The 17525-nt window shown below is 36.1% G+C and overlaps 1 protein-coding gene across 2 annotated transcripts in view; it reads right to left on the bottom strand.

The window, feature by feature from the left end:
* Positions 1-17525, bottom strand: part of LOC105449882 (trace amine-associated receptor 9) — a 61600-nt gene that overhangs the window by 3728 nt on the left and 40347 nt on the right. For both annotated transcript variants that reach the window (XM_011689324.1, XM_011689325.1), the window contains exons 8-10: positions 16916-17063; positions 3345-3599; positions 31-130 (exon numbers count right to left, since the gene is read on the bottom strand). In XM_011689324.1, coding sequence (XP_011687626.1) covers positions 31-130; positions 3345-3599; positions 16916-17063 — 503 coding nt within the window. The remainder of the gene's footprint in view (positions 1-30; positions 131-3344; positions 3600-16915; positions 17064-17525) is intronic.

Genomic DNA, 17525 nt, shown 5'->3' with positions numbered 1-17525 from the left:
TCAACGCAAAATGACGTTCGTTTAACGTACCTGATAGGTCGATGCCCGCGATGCTGCAAACGTCTAGGCCACCGGTACTAGTCGCGCAGCAGTGTTGTTTCGTTCCCAACGGCTTAGACCTGCACAGGATCTGCATATAAAAAGGAAATTAAAATTATCCGAATTATCAATCATGACATGCATCGATAAGTGAATAATGCCTGTCAGTTTGCGAACGATAAATCAATTGCTCCAAAGTATATAGGAGTAGATTTAAGCTTTATTGATTACCCGTGTGATAAGGTTGAAATATTTTTCGTGAGAACACAGATAATAAATAATCACGACGCGGACGTCTTAAAGCTCCCCGATAATCGAATATCACCGCGGTACATTCATGCATGCTGCATTTATGCATTTCATTTATCAGATTAACGTAAAGTAGCTTCTAATTGTAAGCGATATATATTGCTGCGCTTTCATAAACTTTGCGGCACGATGCCTCGGAATAGAATGCTTGAAATGCAATGTCGGTCCTCAAGGAATACTGCTGAATATGCACATACACATGTGGCAAACTATTTCCTACACGCATAATACTGTGCTACGAGTTAAAATAATATATTAATATTTAGTTGGAGTTTATCTGTTTCACAGCAGTATACTATTAAAGTTACATTTTACATTTTATGATGTTTCTTTTTCTCAATTTATATGAATAATAACTTTTTTGTAATCCTATTTTTATAATCCTATTTTTATAATAATTTTTCTGCAGGAAATTTCTAGAATTTTTCTCTCTATCTACTTTTTCCCTCTTTTTAAAGAATACAATAAAATTTACAATAATTGCAATGTTGAAACTACCTTTACATTTTATTCGGTCTGCTTATAAAGTTTGCTTTATTACGCTCATTAATTTATGCTCTATTTACGTTGTAAGTTATTATATATTACATATGCAAAGTATCTTTTTTATGTTATTTCAAATATATATAATTGAAAAGGATGTAATAGAGATTTAATGGTACTCGCGTTCCGTTTGGAATACCACCTTACGTAAATTGTGTTTTATATAAATTTCATGGACAATATCAAGCCAGTAAAAACCGGGATTCAACCACAATATCCGGCATATGATTCCCAAGGTACTTACTTTATTAAGAGCATACTCGTATCTATGCAAAACGATTCTCGTAAGCTGCTCGATCTATTGCTTTATTAAAACATTAACACATACAGGATATTGCTATTTACCATCATAAAATTCAATATACGTATATAAAAGTAGATTACGAGTTGTTATTTATGCACAAATCTTTAATTTCTTTTTATGTATTAAATTTTCCAATAATTATTTTCATATATTTGTTATTAATAATAAACTCTTTGTCAAATATTGATATATCGATTATTTTTTTAGATAAAGCTTCAAGGCGAAATATCATTTTTAGTGATTTTTTGATATCAGACATTAATTATTTGTAACAAAACTTGATATTAAAACAAAAGAAAATAATAAAGAAAATAAAAATTAATTATTGTTCGCAATTCTAATATATAGAAACTGAAATATGCGCTTTATTGTCATCCCACCATTTCGTAATTTCACTATTCATAATGATACACCAACTAATCGAATTTTATTTTTTGCAAAAAGTATGAGTAAACCTATGACCCACATAATACACTAACATAGTGATTTTTACTTGGAACAAAAACTCGTCGTTTGCCAATCGAAAGACCGCATGAGTCAATTGTAAAGAAATATCAAACGTACTGCACGAGTATATTTTACTGTGCTTGCATGTAGTTTCGCATCCGGTGAACGTAGAGAGAAGGCCGCGATGCACTTCGCGCAGCGATTAAAGATTTACTGCACGCCGACAAGCTTTTCGGAATTCATGGCCTGTAAAGTCGAAGCGCCAAGATCTATGTGGCCGCGGCCGTGCTACGCGACGTACTGCCGTTTTCCCTCGTTCCTGCTGAATCCGAAAAGGGAATTCAGCGAAGAAGAAGGGACCGACCCGCGACCGCTCTGGATCTGTCGCGGAAAGTATCAGACGCGCTGCGTAACCGCGTTTTGCAACCGGATAAATCTTGTTTTCCCAGCAGGTGCTGTCGCGTTCCATCGTGTTTTCCTGAGGAGGTCGCGTTAAGTCGTTCGTCTTCATTCGTTCGCCGGCGACGTGAACCGCCATCCTCTACGAGAAATTTACTGATTCTGTTGCAGCACTGAGCGCACGATTGATTTCGCGGAATAAAAGAAGTGAAGCGTAAAATCAGAAGACGGAAAATGCGGAGCTCTGATGTAACGGAAAGATAAAACGAACGACGGAAAAAGAATCAGGTAAATAAAAGAAAGCATTCGCCTTACGAACTTATTGAACCTTTCTAATCGTATAAATTTTCCGTTCAACTGTACTTTCCTCCTTTCCGTAATTTACTTTCTGCATACCGCTATTTTACTCTTTCAATCGAATGTTGTTGCAGCCAAATTTACCTGAATTATAACACAAAATATTACAATTTTAAATGTAAAATTTCTTATTAATTTTAAATAAATAATTATTATAAATTATAATTCTGATTAATTATAAATTACGATTATTAAATATTTATAAAGTCATTATAAATTACAAATATTATAAATATTTATTATGCATTTATTAATTATAAATTATAATTATTGTATAAATTAACTGCGCCTTTTAATAAAAATGATTTATATCTTGCAAACTTTTGAGATATTTTCTTATGAAACGAAAAGGGCGATTTTTTGCTTTCACTTTTTGTTTTTAATTGATAAGGAAAAATTATTTGTTAGTTGCCAAGACCTGCATCAAGCTAAACTTTAATGGACGTTTGAAAACACGCCTTTGCGAAGTTCCATTTACATATAACGAGATTTACGCGAAGTGTTCACACGTGTAAAATAATGTTGGCTGCGGCTATAATAGTCTTGTCTAATATAACTCGCGAAAGCCCGACGAGCTGGTTTTTGGGTACAAAGAAGCAGAAGACGAATAAATTATTTTGAAATAAATTGATAAAACGAAAGCATAAAACTTGTATTCTTCTTACTGCAAAATAAATTTTAATCGCATTAAAGAATACAATTTTTTCTCAATTCGAAACTTTGTCAAAAAATAAATGCATCAAAAAACAAATAAAATTTTATTCGAATAAAATTTCATTTGTGATATTCACTATTCTATACGCGGTCTAATTTAATTTACTATTGTTTACATATAAAATTTTATAGCTGCATTTCATTTTTATAACTCATTTTTTTGTTGCTTTATTTGTATTTCTTTTTCAAATCTGCATTTTATTTATCATTGCGATGAGCATAAAATTTTTACCTTAGTATAAAGAAGCTCTCTTGAAATTCGGCGGAAATGATTGTTGAGCAGCCAATAAAGGAAAGGATTCCAGAAGCTGTTGGAGAGAGCCAGCCACGTTGCCAGGAAGTCGAGAAACGGTGGTGGCTTGCTTCCGGTGCAGGCTGCAACGACTTCCTGAATCGTCCATGGCGTGACCATGACGATGAAACCTAAACTCATTGCAGCCATTGTTCGCGAAGCCGAGGTCGACAATCGTCTCTCGTGGGCGACAAGCTGAAATATGTAAGACGTCTTCTCTGTGAGTGTTTTCACCTCGTTTAGATGGCGGGCTAGATACAATTCCTCGTGATAAAGCTACTTTTCCGCAGGGATGACTGATTCGCACAGTCATTTGGGCTAAGCGAATCCACGGACCCGAGCTCATATTGCGGCACTTACATTTACACATCATATACATCCACATAGACACACGTTCTTGTGAGTGATAATGCAGGAATATTATTTTAAGAAAAAGTGGAAGCAAGAGATTACACACACACACACACACATACACACACATATATATATAATTTAATTTAAGAATATCTTCTTAACAAACCGTTTTATGCAGGTTTATCTGACAATAAATAAAAACGCATTTCTTATCTGTAAAATTAAAAGGCGTAATATTTCAATTGAATAACATGTCAATTTCAGTTTAGTAGTGGATTTATAAATAGTACTTAGAAATAATTAATAGTGAATTTAGTGGTATTTTATGACACTACTGGCTTAAAATTTACTTTCATGATTTGTGTTAAAATTTAAGGCAGAAGTTTTATGTCTTTTAATTTTATATGTTGTTAAAAATTTTATGTGATACAAAAAACACTAGAACAATTATAAATTTATAATTTTATATATATATAGGATATATATATACTGAAATGAAAAGCATACAAATCGGAATACGCGGTGAATTGTCTTAGAATGTCAAGATCGAATATAACGGAAAAATTCATTTTTAACGAGATAGGTACCAGCATTTCATTCTTCATTAAGTATTCTTCTCGGAAGATGGAACTCATCTTCTTAATAACTCTTTCGACTGATGAATTTTTGAATAGAAAGTTGAGCTTAACGTCGGCTTGATTACTGCCGAGTTCCAGACTTTGGCGCTCATATTTAATTACAGCGATCATACCGCGAATAATATTTAAATGAAAGATGAAACAAGACTGTTTCTTTCTTTACATCGGGAGAGGCCCGAAATGTCACAGGAAAACTTTTTAAATTCTGCTTTCTAACGTCTTTAAATATCATCACAATCTTGCAAATAATCTTCTTATAAAAGTTCAAATGCCATATCCTATAAAGAAAAGTTTCAAGTACACGGCGCGTCTTTTACGATCACCATCGACATCCTAAATCTATAACGCCCCGTCTTACGATATTCGCTAACGCAATTGTTCGGAAGAGTAACGGTCGCACATTATCGACATTTCCTTAAAAGCCCGCTGATCCGTCCCGAGAACTTTTGTGTTTCAATTACTTTCACGGCTCCCTAGATGATTACATTTCATAGTCAAGCCGGATAACATTTTTTTTTCAATAATACGTTATGTTAATTAGCGTCATTCTGTTACGAAGTAAAAGCACGTTTCTGTTTTTACTGTGAAGCAAAGTAATATTCTCCGCGAGGACAAAGGGAGAAAATGAAGACTGACGAAAGATGAGGGAGCGACGTTTACAATTAAAGAGTTGCATACAACAATGAGATAAGATACTCTTTTTTTTTTTTAACGGAAGAAACGTGTGACATTTTCGTCGAGTGGTAAATCCCTCGCGCCGCGGTCCCGGGGCTATAATCTCGAAGGCAGACGTAATGTCAAAAAAGATCCGGACGAATGGCTCTTAACGCGCCAAAGGCTCGCCGGCGCGTCTCTGTCTCAGACTCGTCCTTTAGGCCGGCTTGACACGGTTACGAAAGTCGCTAAGCGCTAAGCTCGTCAGCATCAAAGCCTCTCGTCGTGCGGCAGTAAAAGGATTACGAATCTGCTCGTTTAGCTGGATCCGTCCATTTCCACTCCCTTCCGCCCGCTGTCTTCCGCCTCTTCTTTTCTCCGTACTCTTTCGCGTCCCTTCCTGCGCGGCGTCTTCTATACGTAAAGCTCTCTTCGAAAGTCCCGGGATTACGGCGATAATGACAGGACAGGTGTGAATCCGCCGGGTAAATGTAAAATTTCTTAAACGTCCGATCAAAAAGATGTACGCTCATTGAAATGATCTCATCTCATTCAGCGAACGGATGAAATATTATTTCCTAATTGTGCAAATTGTTTTGATATTAAAAGAGAAATATTGTAAGAACCATATATTTTTTTTAAGCAATACCTCCCGAGGCTAGAGGAACTTTTTGTCTTATTCATTAACAGTTTATTACCTTCTTTTTGAAAGTTGAACAAATTAAAGCACGCGGAGATATACTCGGGAAAGGCGGGGAAGAAGAAGACAAGAATCTAGACGGAAATGCCGTCTAGATTCCGAGCCATTAGCATATCATGCTGGCGCTGGCAGCGGAAAGGCAAAGCGCGAGACAAACTATTCGGTCGAAGTATTAGCATTCCGGTTCGATTTATCGTCCTAACTTCAGCGACCAGGAAATCCCGGTACTCTCTTTAACGTGGCATGTATCTCGTACGTGCCCTCCTTCCCACCCCCCCCCCGCCACCCACCTCGCCATACCGCGACTATTCTTGCCGAGCTTATAACTCGTTAAACTTTCACTGTACTACCCGCTCTGTTATAATGCAATAGAACTTTCGCCCCCGATGGAATAAGAATCTTCGCCTCGAGCTATCAAAACTCGGAATCGACTATTCAGCACGAATCGTGCAAATGGATGCAACTCTGTTAATATAGCCCTGCCCATTCTCATCATGGTGATATTTTAAGAACATTTTCGAGAATCCTCTCTCTTCAAATACAAATTACGCGGAATAATTCTTAGAAGAGTTCCAAAGTCTCGTCGTGTGATGACGCTAAGTGTTTACCCGAGAAATTCTTACCCTATATATAGATCTAGAAGTGAAACGACGGGAAAAGAATATGCTTCGATATTGCTCGGCGTAAAGCACGGCTCTTCAGAAACAGATTTCGAAAAGTTGATTTCAAGCCGTAAACTTTAAACGGGCTGGTTTATATATATGCTGCGGGCGGATATATAGCTATGAAACAGCATTCATTGCAGAGATCTTGATACAAGATCATATAACTTGATATAACATCGTATAACGTATTTTGCGTCAAATGTTTTTTGCTCTATCAAATTTGTCACAGAGCTATTTTATCGACAATCAATATATTTCTCGTCGTTGTGCATTCCGAATTTACGAGTTTCCGGGAATGTGCAGATTATTTATCATCGTTGCACAATAGTTTCGAGGGAAAATTGAAAGACCTTTTGAATTCCGTACGGTCAAAGAAGAATAATTTGTCGAACGGACAGAAAACTAACGATGCTTGCTGCACTAATAAAACTAATTTATAAGATTATGAAAAATTGATATACACTACAATTTTTTTTATATATACGATACGATATATTATAGATATAATAATGTATGAAACAAATGTAAACTATTAAAGTACTGTGTGTATATAATTTTAATATTTTTAAAAATTAATATAACATATATGTAAGACATAAAATATGTTAATTTGGATCCCGAAATAAAATCATGCTTTAATTCTCTTTTTATATACCGATACTAAATTACAAGTTGCAAATATCAGTTTACATTATTGTAATGCATAAGAGAAACATATGTAAGAAATCTAAAGATTTGTGGTCTTAAGCAAACAATTATAACAAAGTAAATAAGCTTTTAATGCGGTGTATAATCCTTGGTATAATCGCATTATCGCACAGAAGATGGCGCAATATAGTGTGCAGTGTTAAATTTATATATCTCTTCTCACATGCCATTCGCAGAATGCGCGCATTTACAACAATGCGGACATTGTTTCCATCGTAATTATGCATGGTGTTACACCATTTTGGAGCAATCCGTGTGATATGTGGATGTGCGTTAAAGAGATTATCTGCGTATCAAAGCGTTTGCACATTGTGTGTCTAATCTTCTTAAACAAAATTATTTCTAGAAAAATATTCCAAAATGTTTTACAATTGTATTAAATCCTTTTTGGTTTTTGAATAATATATAATACACAAAAACTACAAATAAAATATTATTTCGAAATCTGATACAAATTATAGATCATGTAAAGTGAGTTTCGCGCATGAAGTAAAAAATGTAGGATTAAAATAATGCATTATTTAAGAAGAGAGAATCAAAAGAGAGGATAGTCCACTTTTGAAACAGCTGAAATTTCGAATAAATGACATAATACTTCTATATAAAATAGTATTAATTACGTTTATTACAATACTTTACTTTCCAATTATAATCTAATTATTAAATATGTATATTATTGAATTACACGTAGATAGCTGATGCGTCAGGATTTTCGGCCGTTAAATCGAGAACGTCCGTGTAGAATATAATTACGCTCGATAATTAAATACACGTTAATGGGGGATCGTATGTTTAATGAGTAACGTTCAATCTCCTTTTCACGGTGAAATAATGTTCCTGAAACAGGTTACACATTGTTGATACATGATCATTTAATCGTACACTTTAGTAAGCAAGCAATAGCAAATTTTATAAATATACAGCTTGTCGTTTCTTTCAACTGTTTTTCCTTTTTGTAGTTGCGCTGTTATAATAAGAATTTTTCTAGTTCGCGAAACTATGCATTCACTTTGTTCCTTTTTTTTCTTTTGTTGCTCTACATTGTAACGAAAGTAAGCTGCTGAGATGACTCGTACGCGCGCTGTTCTTATCGCACCACTACACTCTCGATGATTACGCACGAACTCTCACTGCCGAGGGTCTCTCTCTCTCTCTCTCTCTCTATTTTACTGAAAACGAGCGAAAAAAAAATAAATAAAGTCTCATAAAGGACGCTCAAAAAGACATTACTGCTGTTGGTTACGGCGCACGGCACGCCGCGGCGCCGCCGCCTCTCGGAAAAAGGATTTTAAGTGGAAAATGCTTTCCCACCGCGAATGCAAGGAACCGGCATCTTGACGCAAGGATTATAACATCTCCGACAGGTGCAATCTCCTCATAAAAATCTATCTTGACCACATTGCGGGAAACACGTGCCGTGTGAACTTTTAGTACTTTCCATTTACTCCCTGGAGAGAAAACTAGAAATTGCTGAAATTCCTTTGCTGTTAGAAGCACCTAAACTATCTAAGTAATTTTTTTTTAATTAAATTGTATTTATAAAAATCGCGTATATAATTCACGTAAATAAATATTAAAGGCGTAAACACGAAAACATTAGAAATTTAGAGTTGATTTAACTTAATCGATAGTTTTTGGCAGATTTGTATTTTTTTCAAAAATAAATTTTTAGCTCGCTAAAAATGACGCAATATATTTAATCAAATTATATGCATATTTTAAATTATGTGAAACGATTTTCTTCCGGTACATGCGTCTCGTACACTGAGGTGCGTCTCGTACCGATAATACTGTATATTAATAGATTTTCCTCTACAGGAGAATTTCTTAAGTGATTCTTTTATCTACCGCTCGGGATAAAATGATTATGTATTTGCTTTGAATGTATCGCACGTCTAGTCAACAAAGAACGAAATGTAAAGAATTTTTTTATTAATTTTATCAATAATAGCAAACACTTATCAGTTATTTCAAGTATCTGTGCTTTAAAATAGATTGATGAGAATATTCTAATTAAATATAAATTAAAAACACATTAAAAATTATTTAATGATTCCAACTATACTTGTTTGCATTTTTCGTTTAACTACTATATCATGATTAAGCCGCTTTTGGAATATGACGTGTGGTAGGGAACGAGAAAGGTGCACGTAGAATGTTGCCTTATTTAAAATATCATATACCGTGATAAAACGCGGATAAAATAAGATAGAACTAATAAAAAAAAAGCATTAATGAACGGAGTGTCGGGGTAGATGAAGAGAAAGGGCAAAGGCGGAAAATCATCGGGATGATCCTCGACGCGGAAATCCATGAATTCAATTTGAAATCTCAAACCCATTCGATCCCTCATCTGACTCGTTCCACCTCGTTATCTCGCGATAAGTAGGAGCAAGATGAGGTACGAGAAGAACGAGTAAAATAGGATGAAGGAATTGAAGGCGGCCTTAGGACTCTTCGGATGCTCGGTGACCGTATGATATCCTCGTGAATTTCAAGTGACCTGTTAGATTCGACATCGTGGCCTGGACGTTATCCAACGTCGCGGCTTTAATTCCACGCGTGGAATTTTTTCTATTCGCCTCGAAGATTGATTACTGATAATCATCGCTTCAATCTGCGGCCTTACTTAAATACCAAACTTTCTAAATTCTAAAGAGGCAACTTTTCTTACATATAATTTGGAGCAGTTTCTAAATTGCGGACGCTTCAAAAAAAATGTCCGCATAATTATACTATTGTTACACTAAAAAAAGCTACCTTGTTCACTTTGATCGTCGGACAGTGTGTGTTACTTTAATGCTTCTTTTTAACGTCAAACAGTAATTTCTCCAATTGGGTACCTTTTTATTACGGCAAAATGACCATTGAAACTATTGGGACTGTCGCTTTTGATATACAGTCCTCGACTTTGCACTCAGCTATAGTGCCCCGCGATGATTCGATTTTGATTGAAGTGGTCACTTCTCTTGCTGCAGAGCTGCAGGAGAGGAAGAATTCATAGAATAATTTTCAGTGATGGATAACATACATGTATAATATATAAAATATATTACAAATACGTGATTAAATTAATTGACATTTATATGTCAATATATGAATTATTAATTGATCGCAGTAATCTTTCCTGTATTTTTCGTTTTCCTGTTTCTTTCCGAAAGTCTTATTAGAAGAGAAGTTTAAGAACGTCTACCCGGTAAGATGGCAGATTAGTTTTGTTTCTTCTAACTGCAGTTATTTCCTCTTCCGGTTTTAGTTCGCAACCTATCATCGGTGAAATTTTGTTCTTTCGTAGCCCGTCCGTCCCGAGGGATGTGCTGCGGCAGGTTTGAGAATTGGACGTTATCCAATAACGTCCGGGATATAAGAACTTCGCATATAAGAAAGTCGTAACGGTTATCGGAGAATTGCTATGAAATAGGAACAACGTGATAAGCATGCGCACAAGGCATACAACAATTTCATTATTAAAGATCACGTTGAGCAGTGCAAATAATTTCGTCATCAGAGCGGTTCTTCATTTTTTAAACTCACAATCAGATAGCCGTGCCAGATGTTAGAAAAATTCGTATGGCATTTGTCAGTTCGTATATTATGTGTATTATTTGTCTTGACATAATAAAATCACTATTATACTTATTAAAACCAGCTAATCTGCTGATAAATTACATGCATTTGTCTCTCGGTACTTGTTGACAAACTCAGACACAACGGCCTTCGTTTTTGTCCCTCTCGAATAAGTGGGGTATTGTTCTCCCTTTCTTTCTTTCGTGCAGAAAATCTCTCACACGGTTGACGGAGAATACCTTTAGAAGACATTCGCGCATCCATTGACCTACATCGTGATCACGTATCGCGAAAAACGAAGACAGATGATATAGGCGCGGCCGAATGGCGAGTTACTTATAAATCAGCCCATTTTCATAAACTATAGCGTGCCCATTGGACGGTCATTGCTCTTCTTGAAGAACAGATCACGATCTTTTTTATATGCTTCGTAGATTAATGAAATGATACGAAAGGCAGGAAAAGAAGACTATAATAAACCGGCGCGGGCTGACGATGCCGGTATAAAGAGTTTGATTCTAAAAGTTTAAACAGTGTTGCTAAAAAGTTGTTGCCGCGAGAGAAGTGGGTCGCAGGGATGTTTCGCGCAAAATAAGGCAGAAGTTTAGTACAGAATGAGTTCTATTTCATCTTAATGAAGATTTACTTGCGTTGGCGAATATGAAATTTAAATATGGAAGAATACTCGAGTTACTGTTCTAAAATTATACAAAACAAGCGAATTTTTTTACAAAAATTTGTTAATAAATTTTTCTCTGTTCTAAAATTGATCGTTCCATAAAAATTTAAAACTTCATTACAGCAAAATTATTTATTTAATTATTAAATTACTTTATCAAAATATATATTATCTTATTTGAAATGATTAAATACACGATAAAAGATTCGTATTAATAATATTAATAATATTAATTGCATTAAAATAGTAATATATAAAATATATTTAATTATTTTAGATCAATCCTTTATCAAGTTTATCAATCAATATCAAGTTTACATTCATTATCACCGTAACTACAAATACAAACATATCAATAAAAAGGTCATTAACTTTATTTTATAACAAAAGCAGCGAACTCTTTTTCTAACATTACTGCGGTAGCGGCGACAATATAAAATCTAGAAATATTATGAGCAAAGAAAAAAGTGGACTTGTGCTGCTTGATATACAACGTGTAGTGCATGAGAGACATGTCTGGTGTAATATTTCTTTACCTTTTTACATTTCTTTCTCTCTTTATAACGCGGTACTTTGCGATCCGCGCGCGACGCGAAATGCAGCAGTTTCAGCATTCCTCAAAATTGCACCATTGCACAATTGCGCGGAAACCTCGATGTCCAATAGTTTTCCTATGCAACTCTAACAATCGCAGTAATTTGTTTGAAGGGCGCAAAATACACCTGTCTCGGCTGATAACCGATAATTTCGGAACATTAATATCGCGCGTCGGAATATAATCGATTTGGCCGATTCATTAATATCGTAAACTCGCACGCTGTCGACAATGGTCGACGGACGTTGACCATGACATAAAGCATGAACGCCGCCCACGGGAAGTGGTTTCTGACCGCTGTGGCTCGTCGTCGTCGGGGGTAGATCGGGAAGAGAAAGATTCTCTCCCGCACCACCCGCCCTCACCCTGTAATTCCCCGCTCTGCCATCGTGCTCGCGCACTTAACCCATTTTGTCTCGAGATCCTGCCTACCTCCCGGAAAATACGAGCCGGCGAACGAGGGGAGTATAACGATCCGCGGATTCTCGACCGATTACGGACCATTTTGCGATGGAGTACGGAAGCGGACACACGCTTAATGCATGCTGTAATGCGCGCGCGGAGGGTCGGGACGATCTTTCGGTCGAGAGATGCGATTTTTCAGTCTCGTGGTCTTCCCTACCCGGATGGTCTAAATCGCGGATCGCAGTGCTATGTTATAATGACGCGTCACACGGGCCAAAAATTTATTGATGTGCAATTAATGCGCCATTAGACCGCGCGCGCGCGCGCGGGCAGGGGAAATCGTCTAAAGGAAGAAACGGGCAGAATTTCTTGGCGGCGGCATAGCAGAAATAGTACACGATGCGACCGCTTCACTTGAATTGGGTTAATGATCGCGGCAAGATGATTTATAATGATTAAGCCGTCGCGCCTTCGTGGTACTAGAGGGTAATTTTTCAATGCTTCAACGACAGTAGATTAGGTAGAAAGCAATAATTCCTAATATCGTTTTTTTGTTAGTTTGCATAAAAATGTTAAAATCCTTAAAGACATGACCTAAATTGCACGAAAATGACGGAGCGATTCAGCACCACCGCCGCTTTTCATCCAAACGACAAGTCGTTTGATAAATTTGGAATCGATTCTTCGTAGAACAAATCTTCATTCGAGAAATTAATCATTTATATTTATCTGTAATCTCTTAATAATGCACGTAAAATTATAACATATGATAGTAATAATATGAAATTTTTATTATACGTTTCTATTTATTTAAAACTAAATTTTTAAAAAATCCTCTTATTCTCGATTAAATGATATATAAAATAAATTTATTGTTAAGATTTTTATCATTAAATGTACCGTTTGTCAGAAAGAAACGGCACAAGTTTCTTTGAAAACGTTCTCCTAGAAACGTTCTGATTGACTTAATCGACGCGCGCCTTTAATTTTCTCGATTTACTCGAGTCTTAAACGCTCGACTTCTCAGTGGAGCTCTAGAGAATCGGTGAGACGACTTACGATGTCTGGAATCTAGAGTCTTGGCATAGACGGAATTAAAGTAGGATTATTGGATCCGAAGTTAGTTTAGTACCTACAGGTTTCGAAGGATTTTTACCGATGCAAAATAAAAGTCACCTTGATTTGGGACCCTTTTGAAAAAAAATATCTATTTTATTTTTGATAATTTCCATATATAGAAATACATATATAATATATATATAAAAATATGTACATACATATAAGGATTTATAATTGAGAAAAAATATTGATATAAAAATGTCGATCAAATATAAATGTAATCAAAGTAACAAAATAAGTTTTCACTTAAAATTTCTTTTCATATATAATAGCTTTAGAAATACATAAGTAATAGATTTTTTAACTTTGTTCTTACATAAAAAAAACATTAGAGGAAATAATGTCGCTACACGGTACAGAAGATTTTAATTTTTTTCCTTGTCGATAGTGACTGCACTAAATACGAACGGCGCGGGAAAAAGTGAGGTGAAATAAGCAAGTGCACCCAGTGGGAACAAGGTCGGAACTCTCTGGCCTCTTCGCAGGACGGCTCTGGCTAATGTCAAGATAAATGCGATTTCCTGGGATGGGAAACGCGAAGCAAGGGGTGATGCGGGGGCGCAAGAAGAAAAATATTGTTTGCCGCGAAAACTGGGGCGCACATCCTGAAGAAGGGCGTTGGTGGTTCGACCACGAAGGGGGGGACTGAGGTGGAGAAAGCCAAAAGCGCGTCGGCTCTCGTGCCGGAGCAGCTTGCCAAAATTTCCAAGGCGTGTAAGATTCGTTTTTAGAGCGGAATTAAGGGAAGGAAGCTTTTAGAATAGGGTTACTTAAATCGGGTCACAAGAATCCTCGCATGACTCGGTGGAAAAGTACGACGAGGTCGATAATACGATCGAGCATACGATTCTCGCATTACATTTTCAGCGGCAGATGTTATTATTTATTCACGAAGACATTTTTCGCGATATGTGTTGTCTTCTTTTCCTTTCGGAAATATTACTTTGCATTTGCTTATTTGCTGTTTCTCTGCAAAATGAAGGAACTGTAAAATATTTAATAAAAATCTTAAAAGGATTCTGAGCAAACGCGCCTTCCATTAGTGCAATTTCCTTTAAGATCCTATATAATTCTAGCAGAGAAGATTGATACTCGTGAAAGTGCTTCGTACCTATTTACAAGAAATTGAAAGCTGAAAGTACACGAAACATTTATTATTGCAATCTTCAAACTTTTATATCTTTAATAATTGAGCTATTAAACTTTTCCGCCGCAGTATAGCTAGTAAACCAATTGAAAAAAAAAGAAGCGTATATACAAGCAGAGAGCCTAATTGTTATCACTTCGTGATGCTCCTTGCCGGGTAATTATTCTCGAAATATTCACGATCGCTCGTTTATTGAGCACCTATTCTCCCCTTGAATATACGGCGATTCTCTGAATTCCATTTATTGGAAGGACCCCGCCAGCTCGCTGTTTGCATTCAACCAGGTATTGTTGAGCTTTCGCGACTATTTTCTGGGATTGGTAGATCGGCGGATAGAGCCAGAGAGTGTTGCCATCGCGATCGCTCAATGTCTAGCGCATAGCTCTAGGCCAAACTGAGGACGACCTCAGGAGCTCGTTATCGTGGATGAATTCAATGCATCGCAGACGACAGCGAGCGACAGCGAATTCAAGCGACGCTGGCTTAGCCGTGCTCGGACCATTCATCTTGCTTCGGACGGTTGTCCTCCCGGTAATGCCGAAGATACCGATCCAAGGAGGCACCAATGCGGATTCTATCGGCGGAAGTTACGCGTCTTTCCGCGGATATCGGGTTGGTTTATGGTCATTTCTCCCACGACTAACAATGCAATCATTGCATATCGGCCACATCAAACTGTTGAGTATTAAAAAACTCTTTGAATCTGAAGAATCTTTGGAAGACATAGAAAATAAAATAGATTTAATTTAATGATAAAGATATGATTACAAGTTGCCACATCACGCGAGTGCCCAGTAAAAATAATAGGTTATACGTTTCTGCAGGATACAGTGTATTATGCATTCTGATAAATAATTAATTAAATAGACAAAGAAGACTTTAGTATCTTATTAAGTTTCTTTGTAATAGATAATACTTTCATTTATAAAGTTTATGAAGCTTATAAAATTATATGTTATTTCTTTGTGTAGAGAAAAAGTTTTTTATATAGATACACTTGTAATAATAAACGTTAATAATATTTTGTAATTAATTTATAATCCTTGATTTCGTAATACAAAAATATTATTTATGTCTGTTAAAAATATTATTTTACAATTAATAGATTTCCATTTCCATTTTGAGATAAATAATTCAATTTGTGTAATAAGCCATTAATATTAACCGGACGAGAGATTTGATTTTTATTAGTCACTCTAATTACTTTTATTAATCTTTACATTTTATTTGAACCGGCGGCATTCGAGAATCTTCAACGTTATAGGAGCACTTTCACACAATTTCCCTTCTCGTACCGCTTTTGGCGGTAGTCTCTGTGACCTCGAACCAAATGTATTTGGCGTCTCTGCTTTAGGAAATATATCGGTAGCAGAATTAGTCGATTTTTCTTCATGCCAACTGTCCTCGAATTCGTGTTCATTCGTTACGAGACGCCGGTTTCATGTGGATCTTCCCGTGTGTTTCAACAAATTTCAGCAGATTTAGAAACTAGTTTACGAGTTGGTGCCCTTTCACGAGACTGCACTTGGGAACCTTACGTAAACTTTTGCATAAACTTCTTCGGTATGTCTGCTTGTAAGCTTTAATAATTTCATTGCGTAATTTACTGGTGAACTTGACGCGAACGGCAAGTCGCGTAAAACATAAAGTTTCAAATGTGCTTGCTAAAGCTTATCCTATATTATCTGCCTCCAACAATCACATATAACACACATACGAACACACACATAGCAACGTGAATTCATGTCATTTTGTTATACTATATATATTATACGTTGTCACTTAAAGAAAAAAAAGACCAAGATTGTATCGTTATTTTTTAAATTCTTTTTAACCCGTAAAGGACACCTCTCTTTTGAATGGTTTTGTTTAACACAAAATTTGAAAACAATTACGTTCTTTTTTCGAAAATTTAATATTACCATTCGATTGGTCAGACAATTTTACATTGAAAAACACATTTTGCTTTAATTTTGCTTCTTATTTTCAGAAGATATAAAACTTTAAAAAAATTCGCTTGGTGCGAATTCGCACCCAGGTGTCCTTTACGAGTTAATTATCAAACGTAAAACACAGCAAGCGATATTTAATTTGCAGAATGTCAATTTCGCAATTCGTGCCTGCGTAACTTTGTACGTAGCGAATTATTTGTCGGTGTAATGTTTTTCTTTTTCGTTTTACGTATCGGGATCGTTTTGTTAATTATCGCCAACGAATTGCAATTGGCGATCAACTGTCGATTTGTGTGCCTCATTGACAAAGCGAATAAACTTGACTTACCCTTTCTATATGGCCGCCACTAACGACCTCCGGCGTGTTAACACAGACTACTCTTTTCAAGCGAAGTTTGTTAACGTGGAAGGCCGAGCCGTAGCAGTACATCAGCACCATCGTCGTCGGGAAATAAAAACAGCAACACGCCAGGATCCTGAAAAAGGAGATACGATAAAGAGCATTTTCCGGTCCAGGAAAGCAGTAATTAGCGCGTCATATGCGAGCGGGGATATAAAGTGGCAAAGATAATATCACGCGAACGCAATAAAATCATATTTATACAAGTAGATTGCGCGAAATCTGATGATACGTGCGCGAAGTTTATTAGTATAATACGATAAAAACAGTTCCACGGCCATGCATCTGTTTTAACTTTCTCCATTATAAATTACTGTAATTAATATGCTGTTGTAATACGCTTTATTCACGAAGGTTGACTCTATCCCGAGGGCATTTAAATCAACTTTTTTTACGTTTGATTTTCAAAGCAACGTGTTACAAAAGCCGTGATATAAATGGACCATTCTGTTCGAACTAACGTGGCGGGATAGTTTCTAGAACTATCAACCCGACAAAAACATTATACGACAATTCGAAGAGACGATATCTTTTGTAT

Source organism: Wasmannia auropunctata, unplaced genomic scaffold, assembly GCF_000956235.1.
Source record: "Wasmannia auropunctata unplaced genomic scaffold, wasmannia.A_1.0 LD336071.1, whole genome shotgun sequence".
NCBI classification, from domain to species: Eukaryota; Metazoa; Arthropoda; class Insecta; order Hymenoptera; family Formicidae; genus Wasmannia; species Wasmannia auropunctata.
The sequence above is the reverse complement of the archived record's forward strand: the minus strand, read 5'-3'. Positions and strand labels throughout refer to the sequence as shown.